At 48.0% G+C, this 14514-nt stretch overlaps 1 protein-coding gene across 3 annotated transcripts in view; it reads left to right on the top strand.

The window, feature by feature from the left end:
* The window catches only part of LOC142897682 (obg-like ATPase 1), a 38744-nt gene extending 24881 nt beyond the window's left edge, over positions 1-13863 (top strand). For 2 of the 3 annotated variants that reach the window (XM_076040177.1, XM_076040179.1), the window contains 4 exons: positions 7209-7349; positions 7963-8059; positions 11181-11303; positions 13614-13863. In XM_076040177.1, coding sequence (XP_075896292.1) covers positions 7209-7349; positions 7963-8059; positions 11181-11303; positions 13614-13715 — 463 coding nt within the window. In that variant the 3' untranslated portion in view covers positions 13716-13863. The remainder of the gene's footprint in view (positions 1-7208; positions 7350-7962; positions 8060-11180; positions 11304-13613) is intronic. The other variant, XM_076040178.1, reaches the window with a different exon arrangement.
* Positions 13864-14514: the final 651 nt, after the last annotated feature.

The raw sequence follows: 14514 nt of genomic DNA, 5'->3' as shown, positions 1-14514 counted from the left end.
TCTGTGGTTCTGAAGCCACCCAGTAATGATTAAGACATGCACTGGGTTTACTTTTTTGTTTCTTCTTGTTGTTGTTGTTTTAATCTGTGTGAACGTTTTTGTCTTGTTGTTTTTTTTCCAACTTGGCGGCAGAGCAAGTTTGAATGTCGGCGATGGGGGAAGTAAAGTGGTGGGTGGGGCGGAGGAGCGGGCGGGCTGCACTGCAGTGACTCACTGTAAGCCGCTCCATGAAAGCAGCCACTGCAGCCCACTTGAGCTACTCCAAAAACCATAACTCCCATAAACACAACTGGAACTTTATTGAGTGCAAAACCACTGGCTCCAAGATTCAGTTTTTGAAGGGGTCCACATCTGGGGGAGAAGTGGAGTTCACTTTTTCTCAAAGCTGTAAAAAAGATATACGATCCTTCCTTCCCAGCCTTTTTTCTTTGTGCGCAGGCTTCCCTCTGTCCTCTTTCTCTCCATCGCGCAGTGTTGGATATGGAGAAGCGCTTTGTTTTGTTTTTTTCTTTATTTCCCATGCTAAGACGTGTACCCTGCTGCCCGCTGACGCTGCTAATGCATGCCTTCAGCCAGCATCCAGTGAGAGAAAACAACAGGAGGAGGCTTGTATAGTTAAAAACCGAAACAGATGGCGCTAATAAAGTCTGCCGTCCCGGCCGGCCGGCCTGCTTATTGACTGTCCCCGGCCCAGGTAATGAGAGGACGCGTCACACGTCAGCCCCCGGTTGTCTTTGTTGTGTCCCGACGGCGGCGGCGAGGACGCAGCGCCGTCGTCGGGGACTAATGAGACAGACCCTAAACTCAAGACTAACAGACCTCGACCTTTTTTTTTCCCCCTCCCTCGTACTTGTTTGTTCTTTAATGACCCGCCGGTGAAATTGCTTTTGCGCTCCAAAATCCACTGCAGGCTGTCACTTGCCCCTCGTTTATCAGTCGGCCGATGCTGACTAATGCCCCGTTTACACGGAGACAGCATTTTTTTTTTAAACTGGCAATTTTCGGAAATGCTTTTGAAAAATAAACAAAACGTATTTACACAAAGCCATCTTCAAAAATTCAAGACGCTGGAAACAACTGAAAATTATGTAGTACCTATGCCAGGCCTGGTGTGGCGCTGCAAGTTTACTCCCTGAAGGCAGAGGAAGAAGAACAACACCTGGAGCACGTCGTAGTGGAGGTTAATGGGAAGACTGAAGGCTGATCATTCGTAGCAGTAACAAGTCCGTTGCCCATCGCTGTTGTTGTTGTTGTTGTTGTTGTTGTTGTTGTTGAGTCGTCGTCTGCGCCCCACAGCGGCTCAGGTTGTAAGGCAGGGGAGAGGTTTAGAGCTGTGACATCAGCGTTTCCAAAAATTACCAGTTGGGGTGTTTACACAGAGCTGGGCAAGGCGACGTTTTCAAACTGATCCACCTTGAGGAGCGTTTACGAAAATGTGCGGTTTCAGTGAAAACACTGGCTTCGTGTAAACGCGAGGCCGAACCGACAAAATATTTTACCATTTCCAGAGAAACCCGTGTCTGTGTAAATGGGCCCTCAGTTGCCTGCTCCTTCTGATGTATGCAGACACACATCCTTCTGAAGGCCACTTGGGAACCATTTGCTTGCTGAGGCCGTAGTTTTGGGGTGTCGCAGAACCACGTCCTGGTCGGCTCCGGCGTTGTTGTTTTTGTTGTTATTGTTCTGTTTTTATTTTTGTTTGTTTGTTTTCCCCCCCGGTGATAAGGTTGGAGACTGAACCTCACGGCGAGCAGCCTGCGACCTCAAACTGGCTCCAACAAGCAACAAATGAATTTTGCTGCTGCCCCTCGCAGCCTCTGCCACGGTTTTTATTGGGATTATTGTTGAACTCTTGGCGATAAAAGGAAAAGGACGGCAGGGGAGAATAAGAAGGAGAAAAAGAAGGAGAAGAAGAAGAAGAAGAAGAAGGAGGAGGAGGAGGCATGATTGGCTGATGTTACATATGTCCTTGATTACCTTCCTTCTGCTTTTTATTCTAATAAGTGGCATTTCTTTGTGCTTCCTGGGACAGCTAGACAGTCTGACACACGATGAGAATAAATATTGCATGTGGGAGACATTAAGCTGTCATCTCGGCAGAGAGGAGAGGAGAGGAGAGAGGGGAAGGAGGGAAGTGGAGGGGGGAAGAGAGAGAGAAGAGATGGAGAAATATATGCCGTGTTCGCCGGCGCTGCTACACTTTGCCTGCTCTTGTCACAATTGTCACATCTTGATGCCCCCTCCCACCACCACCACCACCACCACCGCTGCTGCTGCTGCTACCGCCGCCCCAACCTCTAGCTCCTCACCCTCGTCCCGCTCTCTCTCTCTCTCTCTCTCCCTCTCTCTCTCTCTCTCGCTCTGTCGGCCAGTCAGCCTGCGTGAATGACAGCACTGGATGCCCCATGCAGAGAGTTCATTTTGGGTGGCGCTGAACGAACTCCCCCTGGCTGCCGTCTAGATGTGAGAGACGTCTCACCTCACAACCCCACACGAAGAGTCCGCCGACTCAGATCATGCACTGCGGCTATGGACGCCAGTGGGTTTCACCTCCCGAGTGCAAACGTCCAACACAGTTTTTGCAAAATTTGTCTCTTTACTAAAGAAGTTTAAAAAAAAAAAGAGAGAGAAGCTGTGTTGCCAGCGATCTGAGATGATGCTCTTAATTGAAGCTGTTGCCATTGTGCTGGCGCTGTGTTGTGATTGCTTTGAAGGCAGCCAGAAGTTGACAGTGTTGAGTGTGTATCTGTGTGTGTGTGTGTGTTTGTGTGCGTTAGTTGGATGTCGCTCTTTCTCTCAGACGCTGACGTGCAATGCCTTTCTTTCGCCCCCCAATCCGACCACTGCTGATAGCCGCTGGGAGCGGGTGGTGGTGGTGGTGGTGTGGGGGGGGTCTTGCACTCTCGTCGCTCAGGAGCTCACCACTGGGAGGATGAAAAGCTTCCCACTGTGCCCCTCTCCTTCCCCCTCCAGACTTCCCCAGACACCAAAAAAAAAGTCGCCATGAGCTCATACCTCCCTTCACTCTGGGAAGGATGAGGGGACAAGAGGAGGAGGAGGAGGAGGATGAGGAGGAGGAGGAGGAGGAGGAGGAGGGGGAGGGGTAGGGCAGCCACAGCATCCCATCCAGTGGTGTAGTCTAGTTTAAAACTCTGACTCTGACTTTTGTAGTGGTTGTCCGGCGTAAAGCTACAGCTGCATGTGACGTAGACCACGCATGGGGAACCTATGGCCCGGGGGCCACATTCGGCCCTTTCAGGTTTGCCTTACCCAGACTACTCCACTGAGGTTTTGTTTTTTTTGGTTTCTTTGGATGCAGAGCGCATGAGGAAACGAGGTGGTCGATCTAGCGGGCGACTCGGCTGTGCACAGGGTTCAGGTGCAGGGCCATCCACCTGCGGGCGGGTCCCTGGTGCTTGCAGCCAGTGGATTAAGCACCTCAGCTCCGTTGGGCTGCGTCTGAAAGGGGGGCTCTTGGAAGCGGAGACCCACCTTGCGGAGGCTTAAGCCGGCTAAGCGCTCCTAATAAAGCCGACCTGGATGAATGTATAACCTGATGTCATGACACAGGCGCAGGTTATTGTCTCAGGTAGCTGCGCCTGTACGCTAGAAAGGCCCATTGTTTTTTTTTTTTAAACCCTCCTCCTCCTCCTCCTGAGCCATTTAAGCAGATCAAAGCTCTGACAAAAGCCCAGGGAAGCCCCAGGCATGCGGAAACAGAGGAATTATCCACCCTCCACCACCACCCCCCCTCAGGATTCCCACACAAAAAGACAAATAGGCCGGCCCCAGAGGGTGGCCCCCCGTGGGACACCTCCTTTCAGAGCCAGCCTGTTGTGGAAGCTCCAATTGTTTTTTGTCATTTCACAATATATTCCACTTTAAATTAGATGTATTACAACAAGCCTGAAGCAGAAAACACGACAGGCGTCTCTTTAGTGTGACATCAACCAATATTCACACGTCATATCTCGGTTTTGTTTTGTTTTGTTGTTTTTGTAGTTTTTTTTTTTTTTTTTATCAGCGCGCACACACAGAGAGAAAAAAATATTTTTAAGAGACGTGTGACACACCTATTTCCTTCCTGGGCGCAGTGGGGTGGAGGGAAAATAAAAGAGGCACACAAACAGAGTCTCCGCTCCTCAGCTTTGTTTGAACCTTCAGGCTGGTGAATGATTAGCAGAAATAATGTCCCTGTCACCCTTAATCACATTAAAACGTGGTTAACATTTAATTTTTCCCCCACTTGATATGCAAAAATTTCCAGTTGATTTGCCAGCGGAGGCCATTGGAATTCCATTATAAAAAGAATAAAAATTTCAGGCATCATTTGTTCAGAGAGGGATATCGAGAGCAGAAAGTGCTGAATCTTTCTATTAAGGGGAAGCGATGGTGAGAGATGGCACTCAGCGCTGGCACATAATGGGAGACTGACAAGGCGCACACACATACACACACTCTCTCTCTCAGTGTGTGTGTGTGTGTGTGTGTGTGTGTGTGTGTGTGTGTGTGTGTGTGTGTGTGTGAGACTTGTTAAAGATGGTCCCGCGAGGGAAAAAAAACATGTCTCGTGTCTTGTTTTAATATGAAAGGAATCTCCTTTATTTCTCTCCCTCCCGTAAAGACGCGGCATCACGAGCGGAAATGGAGATTTACGACGGATCCTTCAGAAAGTGGCTTTTCTAATTACATGGAAACAGCGGCGACGCCGGCGCGCGGGCGACGGCATTGCGCACGTCACTCAATTTTTCCCGGAAGAGGGAAAAAAAAAAAAAAAAAAAAAAAAAAGCAGCTCCGCGGCGTGTTTTACATCCACATTTCCCCCCAATTTGGACATCAGCATCAAGAAAGTCTCGCACAAATAATTGGAACGGACACAAATGCGAGGCGGCCAGTGTTGACACGAAGTAGCTTTTGGGGAGCCGCGTTGACGGAGCATCAAAGCTCTTAATTGACAGCGCTTTGTTTCTGGAGTTGAGGGAAAAAAAGGGGGTGTTTCATGTTCCCACTGCAAGGTGTTTGTCTGGTCCCGTGTCACTCAGTGCGAGGACCCGGAGACCCCCGGTGCTCATTTGTAGCTCGCGTTCTCCCGTCTCGCCTCGGCATTATTAAAATCATCCCTCAGCCTTCTGCCCGAGAGCCTCTTTGTTACTCGGCTGGCTCGGGCTCGGGCTCTGTCAAGTCTTTACCAATTACAGTCTCAGGTACAATGGTCTATTCAGGGGATCACAGCCCTTGACTGGTGTGGAGAGAGTGATTTGTGAATCATTATTCAGCCCCCCGCAGAGCGCGCGGTACCTGAGGAATGCAAATAACGTTGCCACCAAATAGACAGCTGTGCTGCTAAAAGTGAGAAACTACAGCTGTTATTATCTCAGATTGGATCTCTCCCCCCCCGCCCCCCATCTCTCTGGACGAGCCTGCCATCTCTCCAATGTTTTCAGCCTTTTATTTATTATTTTCTTGTTGACTTTTTTTTTTTTTTTTTCCCTTTTTCTTTTTTAATACTTTGACTCTGCCCTTTATTGGGCACAGACATTTGCTACCGCCTCATTGCGGCGGCAGTCAAAAGACGGCGTCCTCGGTGCGAGCAGGGGGGAAATAAAAGCAAGAGGAAATATCAGGTTACGGCTTTTAATAGCTGGTGCATCCAGACGGACGGACGGACAAACTGGCGAGCGTGATGCATTTCAGAAATGTACCCCCGCAGTGTTGTTCTTCCGCCTGTTGTGGAGAAAAGAGGGGGGGAAAGACACCCAATCAAAGCAAACCGGTGCTCTTCCCTCGCGCCCGTTAGCCTGTCACATGTTGTATATTGATAATCATTGGGTTAGCGCCACGGTGCTGCTGCAAGGTGACAGAGCCGGGTGACATTGTTATTGGAATGGATGCGGCATTGAAGTGGTGGGGAACCTCCCAGTCTTTGATTCTTATGAGCTTTAAACAGGAAACCGGGATTACAGATAATGACAGGGACCCCTCGGAATCAATCCAGCCCAGGAGCTCTGTCTGCCGGGGCCGCCGCCGTGTGAAAATAGATTTGTGTGGCGCTGTTTCTTTTCAGGCCTGTCCAATCCCAGCCTGGGAGAAAGCGGGGGCTAATCTCATAATTGTCCTAACACCCTCATATTGTTCTGGCCGAGGGTTGCCATTAAGAGCGTGGATATCTTTGTCCCGCAATGTCAGGTGTCCCGCTGCACTCAAAGACAGATCGGAGGGGGGGTGGGGGGGAAAGTTTTTAACGCAGTGAAGGGGAAACTTTGCAAGGTGCTTTGCCTCCTACGCAAAGTCGTACAACTAAATAAATGTTTCCTTGTTTTGTGTTTTATTTGTTTGATATTAGAATTTTTTGATATTTATTTATTTATTTATTTATTTATTTATTCATTTAACTCTGCAGTGCTATTGAAATCATGATTCAATATATTAAAAAGTAAAAAATAAAAATCTAGGTCCAAATCATTTGATCTAAAAAAAAATGTTCTTCTTCTTTAAACTGAACTAGTTTTAAGGCCCAAAGGCAACATGTGAACATTTGAACTTATCCACTGCCATGAAATAAAACAAGAAAATACATGTGTTTATATTTAGATACAGTCACTGAAAATTGACAACTTCTGTTTTTGTCCATTGATCACTAACTTCTATAGTTACACAAAGAGCAGGCAGGTCCACTTGTACGGAGAAGCACAGCATGTTTTGTTAGTAGTTTGTAGATAATCTTTCATACCATGCTTTTACCCTATAACGTCTTTCTCTTCCAGTGGAAAAATTAATACATTTTTGACGCTTTATTTTTCATCTTTGCATCAATGCACCACAAACGGTACTGCACTATGACAATATGCAAACAAAGTGACACTTGTGCATTAACAATTTGCTGATCACATCTTTTCACCTTTCTATTATTATGAACAGAAAGACATTTTAAAGCACATCACTGTTACTACATTCAGTTTGTAAAACATTTTCATTATATACAAATGCCAGGATTCACTTTATGTCACATTCTTTTGAAACTTTTCATTGTTTGAAGTGAAGTGTGACAAAACAAAATGACCACCTCCAGAGCGCAATCTCCCACAAACAGCTGTACACTCGCTCAGCCTCTCTGCCATGAATATTCATGCACCCGAGGATAACAAACCCTCCTGTGTTGAACCGAACACTTTTAACCCGTCGCGTTTCCGCGTTTCCATTTCTGCCAGGCTGCTGAAAATCAAGGAGTGGGTGGACGGCCACGACCCCGGGGCTCTGGTCATCCCCTTCAGCGGCGGCCTGGAGAGCCAGCTACAGGACAAGAGTGAGGAGGAGATGCAGAAGTACTGCGCCGAGTGCAAGACGCAGAGGTTAATTAGCATGCAGTCTCCCCGCACTTTATTATCAGCCGTGTCCTCCGTGCACTCCTTTAATTGCATGTGCTGATAGAATAATAAATGGCAGAGTAATTACCATTATAAAGCAAAGAATCCCTCTTCTTGCTGAACAACTCAGTCAAAAGGGTTTTCCTCTAAATTAAGTTTTTAACTGTCATCTGTCATCTGTAGGTATAATTATAACTTGGGCATTTTGGTTTTATTGTTCTCATGTGAAAACCCTCTTCGGAGAGAAAAATTGTGACAGCGGAATTATTTTTTTTGCACCCCGCCCCTCCTCTCCTCTCCTCTCCTCTCCGCTCTCTCCTCTCTCCCCGCTCGCAGGCATCGGGTTGAATTGTTAAAAATGCTAAATGATTCTTCAAGCGTCGCAATTAATCAAAGCGAAGCCACCCGAGAGTTGAATGGCTCGCGCCAAACGAAGTGACCCATCTTTTCTCGCGCCCTAATGAGTTTATATTGGAACAAATGGTGGATGAGGGGCGGTGGGGCGTTGTTGCCGCCCGGGCATCCCGGGCGATAAATAACACTTCAGAGCTCTCTCTCTCTCCATTCAGACCTCTCTCCTCTCGCTTCCCTCCACCAGCGCCCTGAGCAAGATCATCAAGGCCGGCTACGCAGTCCTGCAGCTGGAGTACTTCTTCACGGCCGGGCCAGACGAGGTCCGTGCGTGGACCATTCGGGTAAGAGCGGCCCTCCTGTGGTGCACACACACACACACACATCTGAGTGCCGTATGTGTCACACGCACACACACACACACACACAAGGATGCGCGTGTGCGCACTCAGATGTTCCACCCTGCTGACGCCCTCGCTGATATCGCACACTCTCAACTTTGTCATGGTTGTGCCTTTAGCCAGTCATTACAGGCCTGAGGATAACTTCAATTACTGGTGAGCTGCTCAACAGTGAAAGTGGGGGGTGGTGGTGGTGGTGGGGGGGCGGCCACATTGATTGAGGAGGGCAACAATTGATTTTGCCCATTACGTCCATGAGAATGTTTCCATCCCCGCGCAAGATCTGCCTGCCCTCCTCCTGCCGCCGCAGATAAGGAGCCGGCGCTTTGTGCCTGCCTAATCTGTGTGACGGAGGTTGTCGGCGCCAAAATTGATGTCGCCTTTCACGCGACTGTTTGTGGGCCCCGCCGGCGGGCTCCTCCTCCCCGTGTGTCTCAGTTTACTGAGCGCCGGAGGGGGCGCCGCCAAGAGCTTTGTTCGCCCGCGATCGCGGGGTTTACATCAATACAGATGTTGGCCGCGCATGCTCTTATTGTGCACAGATTCTTGTTTGTTTCTCTTCTTCTTTTTTTTCTCATCCCTCCTCCTCCCCCTCCTCCTCTTCCTCCTCCTTCCTAGCGAGAAAATCGAAGGATCGGCTGCAGCGTTTTGACAGGTCATTATGTACACAAGTTAAAGGTGTTTTTTCAGTGCAGGTCCGGTAACTTGCAGACGGGTTTTGATGCATTAAAGGACAAGTAGGAACTTTTGTCAGAAGAATGACTGTGTACTATACTTCAGATAGACTGCATAATCAAAATGTGCATTTGCAGACTCAATCACATATTCTTCTGCCAAGCTTTACATGCCGATGAGTTCTGACCGTGTCTGTAGCTGCAAATATTTAGTGTTAAAACTCATAACACTAAATTAAATGCTTGATTGCGAGTTTCAAACAGTGAATTAAAATAACAATTTTTTTGAGTCAATTAACCATAAAGTCCAGATTTTTTTTTAAAAATCCCAAAACAAACCTAATTTCCCATGTTTTTCCTTTCACATCTTTTACGCTCCAGCTTGTTCATTTCCCAAGCCTGTCGTCAAATGTTCCACTCAAGTTATAGTGTTCCCTGATGCAAAATGCATAGATTCATCAAAAAACATGAACTTTTCTCTGAGTCATGTGTATATATAGTGTCTCTGCTGCCAACACAGGACTTTTCATTTGCACATCTGACTCACGCGTTCTTGAACAAAGACCAGAAATTAATTTCAAAATTAACGCGTTTTATTTCTGCACAAATAACAATATTAGAATTAAAAACTTTGGTGCCTCTCTCTCTCTTTTTTTTTCTATCTAACTCTGTGTGTCCTGATATTAAGACACGGTTGAATATTAAGACACAGACCAGGTCCACACCAGAGGTTTGTAAACAAAATACTTTGACGATGGCCTCACAGACGGGCCAGAGGGTTCGGTGAGCTCACTTCCCACCTCCCACCGCTATATCCCCATTCCCATTTGCTTCTTAAACACAGGACACATAACATTTTAGCAGGGTGACATCACGGGATTTAGGTGCAAAATTCATCTCAGCATGACTGATGTCCTCGCTATTTACTAAAGAACTCCCGGAACACTTCAAAGGCATCCTCCAAAACACGGCCGTCCTCCTCTGACATAACTGATTGCAGCCAGCCTTGATTGTGTGCGAGGGGCATTTAGTCAGGTAAGCATCAGTGAGTAACTATATTACGCCAATACATCTTGCATTGTAAAAACTACACTCAGTAATGTCGTGTTCCCAAACCCTTTAACATGCTTTATTAGGCAGCCTGGAGGTGACCATTATCTATCAGCCTGCTCTGCATAGCTCTTAACTAGGACAATGTGGATCTCTGTAAGGCCTCCGTGTGTATGTGGGGGAGGAGGGGTACAAAAAAATCCCTCCCTTAATCTATTTTTCTGCAGATAGACAAACCTTGATGCTGATTAATGGTAGTTAAACTCACAAGCACTCCGTCAAAGAGATTGCAAAGAGATGGTAATGTATTAGAGTCATTAAATACGCATCATTCTTTTGGCATGAAATATGTTGACCCCAACCCTGATTATATACATAATTAAAAGTGTTCAACAGTGCCGTGCACGGCAGAGCAGGTCGACAGGCGCGAGTCATAATGATGCACAGCAGCCATGTCACTTATTTGGGCCATTTGTCAAATGCGACCGGCATTATTTTCGCTGCATATAAATTGCACATTTTAACAGTCGCCACTCGTGGCCTGTTAGTTTATGAACACAGAAAATGTATAAAATTGTGAAAATGTCTATTTATTGTCTTGTAAACAGCCTCCGGTAGCCGCTCGGAGGTCGAATGTCAATGCGCTGCTGCTGCTGCTGCAGTCTGTGTGAAATTTAGTCTAAACAGCCGCAGCAGCCGTCGGCGCCTCCTGCGGTGAAACATCCCTAAAAACTAAATAATTTCTAAATGCTGGCCTGCCAGAGGAGTGGGGTCTAATGCAGTGAGTTGAATAGCGGCCCCCGCCTCTCTCTCCCTCTCTCTCTCTCTCTCTCTCTCTCTCGCTCTCTCTCTCTCTCTCTCTGTCTCTCCCCCTTCAACTCTCTCCGGGTTCTTTTTTTTTTTTTTTCTGCTGTCATGACTAGAGAGCCGCGCAGCGACCCACAATGAGGAAAGATTGCTCGGACAGAAATCAATACGAGCACGGAATGGGAGTCGGGGAGCATTGATAGCAGCGCCCGGGGTCCTTATCAGAGTCCGGGCTGCCCCTGCCAGGGCACGGCCGAGTGGGAAAGCTATCCAGAGATCAGGAGGCGAGAATACCCCCCGACCACCACCACCACTCCCCCCACCGCACCCCCCCGACTGAAAACACCCGCCCACGAGTGATGCTCGCGGCGCTATCGCCCTATCAAACACCATGTCGCTCGCATGCTGTAATCCATCTTCTCCAAAACAATTCATTTGTCCTCTCTCTCTCCTTCTTCTTCTCCTTCTTCTCCTTCTTCTCCTTTCCCTTCCTCCCTCCCCCCACCTCCCCCACTACTTCTTCCCGGTGACAGAAAGGAACTAAGGCTCCGCAGGCTGCGGGGAAGATCCACACAGACTTTGAGAGGGGCTTCATTATGGCGGAAGTAATGAAATTCCAGGATTTTAAAGAGGAAGGCAGCGAGAGCGCTGTCAAGGTGAGCAGTCAGGGTGCCGGCTGGATGACGGGGGAATTCTCCTGTGATCAGTGGAGCTGACAGTTGGCGACGCGGCCTCCGACTGCAAACTGCTCCTCGCCTTTTCTTTTTTTTCTTCTTCCTTACCCGGGGGAAGAAATTACTGCACGCGCACTCCGCTCCTGACAAGGCCGGCTGATTCGGGTCTCTAAACACTGCCTCTCTGCTCCAGCTGTGCATATCTTTGTCACAATGTGCCTTTAACCGGCTGATGGCGGCCTCGCCGCCGTCGCACTTCCTCAGCCCCACCAGGCGCCTCGTCTGATCTGCCAGAGTTGTGCTGTGTTACAGTTCCACTCACTCTGCCCAAGTCCCCCCCCACCCCTTCCAGGGGTGGAGCAGTGGAGGGGGGGGGCGCTGTGGCCGCAACTGACAGTGATTCGAGGCAGCAAGTTAAATAAAGTGTGAAATTCCCCCCAAATAAGGGCGCTCTCATGGCTGGCTGGCGCAGAAATGTGACTTGCATGTCTTTATTGTCCCCCTCGCCGCCGCGGTCAGTGTTTGCCTTGACCTTTTAGCTCAGGGAGAGTTGGGGGGGGGGGGGGGGGGGGGGTCACGTGTAATAACTGATTTCATGGTGGATTTGGAGAGAGGTGGTGGTGGTGGGGGACAATAACCAGGCGGCACGCGCCTCGAGATGCTCCTCCTCCTCCTCCTCCTCCTCCTCCCCCTCCTCCTCTTCACCGCCGCCATTGGTGTTTTGGCGGGGAATTTTGGCATTTACTTTCACACGGGGCAAACTGTGATTTGGTAATTGAAGGTACAGACTTAATAATCAGCTAATCAACGCCGTAGGATGCCTTTCACATCAGAGATGCTCTTTTTTTTTTTGGCCCGCAATTTAATTTTCTGTATGGACACATTTCCAAATTTAATTCTCGGCTGATTCAATTAGAGCCGGAGTCGTTTCAACCTTGCCACGCATGACATTTGTGAGCCGCAGCTGTAAGCCGCGCTGTTACAATGCGACTGTTGCTAGCGTCGACTCTATGAGCCCACTTACAGACTCAACTGATGTAATTACGGTGACACACGGGGGCCCGCGGGGGGAAAAGGAAGCCCTAAGAAAACATTTAAAGCTCTTTACTATTCAGGCCATTTTACATAAGTATTTAATGCAGCGGCGGTTGTATTGTGTCCACACCCTTCATAAGCTGCAAACAGGGGAGGTGGTGGTGGTGGTGGTGGTGGTGGTGGCGGCGGTGGGGACAGGGGGGTGGTGGGGAGAAATGTGTGGCTCTCTGGGGAGTTTGGGCATTGTTATCTGAGGTGGAGATCTGAGTGTCAGGTCCTTATGCTGCATGCTCTCTTGCTAATCCCTTTCTGGGCCGGAGCACGCAGCGTCTCTGACTGTGGCATTAGGGCCCATGCTATTTAATGCCAGTTGTGGGAATAGGCTGTCTGAATAGGGCAAGTGTACGGGGATATCACATTATTAGTAATCATATCTGCTTAAGCCAAGCTTGCTGCTCCAGATGGCTGCTTTCAAGTGCAAATGAACCAGTTAGACGTGTCTGGTTTAATACATACTCAGGAATCACAAATAGCCATTGATTTTTTTTTTCCTCTCCAGCCTCCCTCTCCATGCAGTGTTTCTGGTGGTATTGAGCTCGGATTAAATGGTCTCCTGAGCCTTTAAGGGGGACATTGATTCCTCTAATTAATTGTGCGCCGTGCAGAACCAGAATGCATAAACCTGTCCGTATTAGCACTTCAAGTCAATTATTTTTGAGTTTGCCGGGAAGGAGAACAAACACTCAACTGTATACAAAAGAAATGTTAGAAGTTATTCTGTTTCCTTGAGAAGTTTGCACGAGCCGTAATCAAAGACTTATTAACATTTTTGCGCCTGTGCGCAAGAAACTGAAACGAGCAGGAGAAAAAGGATCATTCACTCAGTGGGAATTCAGGCACCCCTTGAGCAAAACATGGTGCTGTGTGTGTGTGTGTGTGTGTGCGTGCGTGTGTGTGTGTGTGTGTGTGTGTGTGTGTGTGTGTGTGTGTGTGTGTGTGTGTGTGTGGATGGATGGATGGGTGGGTGTATGTGGTGGTGATTTAGTGAAGAGGGTGTGTGTGATATTTGCAATTGGCCAGATAACAAGGCTTTGATATAAATCCTAGGCCTAATTTCCATATTTTTCAAATATGTACAATTACACATTTAATGAAACTGTGAATGAGCTGCAAAAAACATTTCAGACATCATCTGTTGTTGTTTTTTGTGTTTGTTGAGATTTGCATTTTCCCCTCTTTTTTTTTTTTTTTTTACAGGCGGCCGGTAAATACAGACAGCAGGGAAGAAACTACACGGTGGAAGACGGAGACGTCATCTTTTTCAAATTCAACACGCCGAACGCGCCCAAGAAAAAGTGACCCCGAGAGCCATCCGTGTTTGTTGCTTCGCACATGTGACTGCGACCGTGGCCTCCTCTTATTTCTCTGGCCCAGCCTCACGAGCGCTGCCACGCTCTCACTTGCAGATCCCCAGTCGCCCCTCCGTGCCAAAGCGCAGGTTCAGTAAACTCTGACAGCTTTGCTATTTAAGATCAGGATCGGCCCCCCACTCCAAATTGTAGCAGCATTTGAAGGAGCGTATTACTCTCCAGATACTTCATTAATCTCCATCACGGGTGCCAGCGCTGACACAGCTGACAGCGGGGACAATGCCACCTGCTCCTCTCCCCCTCCGGCAGATAATGCATGTTTTACAGTAGCCCAGATGTCGACACTCAATAAAACATTTGACAAAACCAGCCTGTGTGTGTTTTGGGATGTCTGTATTGAGTGGGGAAGCTGCATGGTGATGGTGATAGCGGTCCTGCCGACCGCTGATTACAGAATTAAAAAGACACAGCTGACATTGACTGTAGCAGAGAGCGGACAATTATAATTAAATCTGTTAAGTGATGCTGATTTCAGTGGGGCCGTGTGCAGGATGCAGGTGTCTGCGCCAAAGGAAGCGGTCAATCTGCAGGATTCCTTGTGAAGACTTTGATTTCACGGCTGTTTACATTATTTTTTCAAACCCTTACATTATTTTTTCAAACCCTTATCATGCCAAAAATATTTCCTGCCATCAAATGTTACAGAAACACGGTTTTATATTTGTTTTGTTTCACTTATTACTATCCTTAACTTCTTATGTGTGGTTTTCCAGCACAAGAAAGGCAAA

Source organism: Nelusetta ayraudi, unplaced genomic scaffold, assembly GCF_046127955.1.
Source record: "Nelusetta ayraudi isolate G7.1 ecotype Tasmania unplaced genomic scaffold, CSIRO-AGI_Nayr_v1 ptg000060l, whole genome shotgun sequence".
NCBI lineage: Eukaryota > Metazoa > Chordata > Actinopteri > Tetraodontiformes > Monacanthidae > Nelusetta > Nelusetta ayraudi.
Note: the sequence above shows the minus strand (reverse complement) of the source record. Positions and strands in the feature narration are given on the sequence as shown.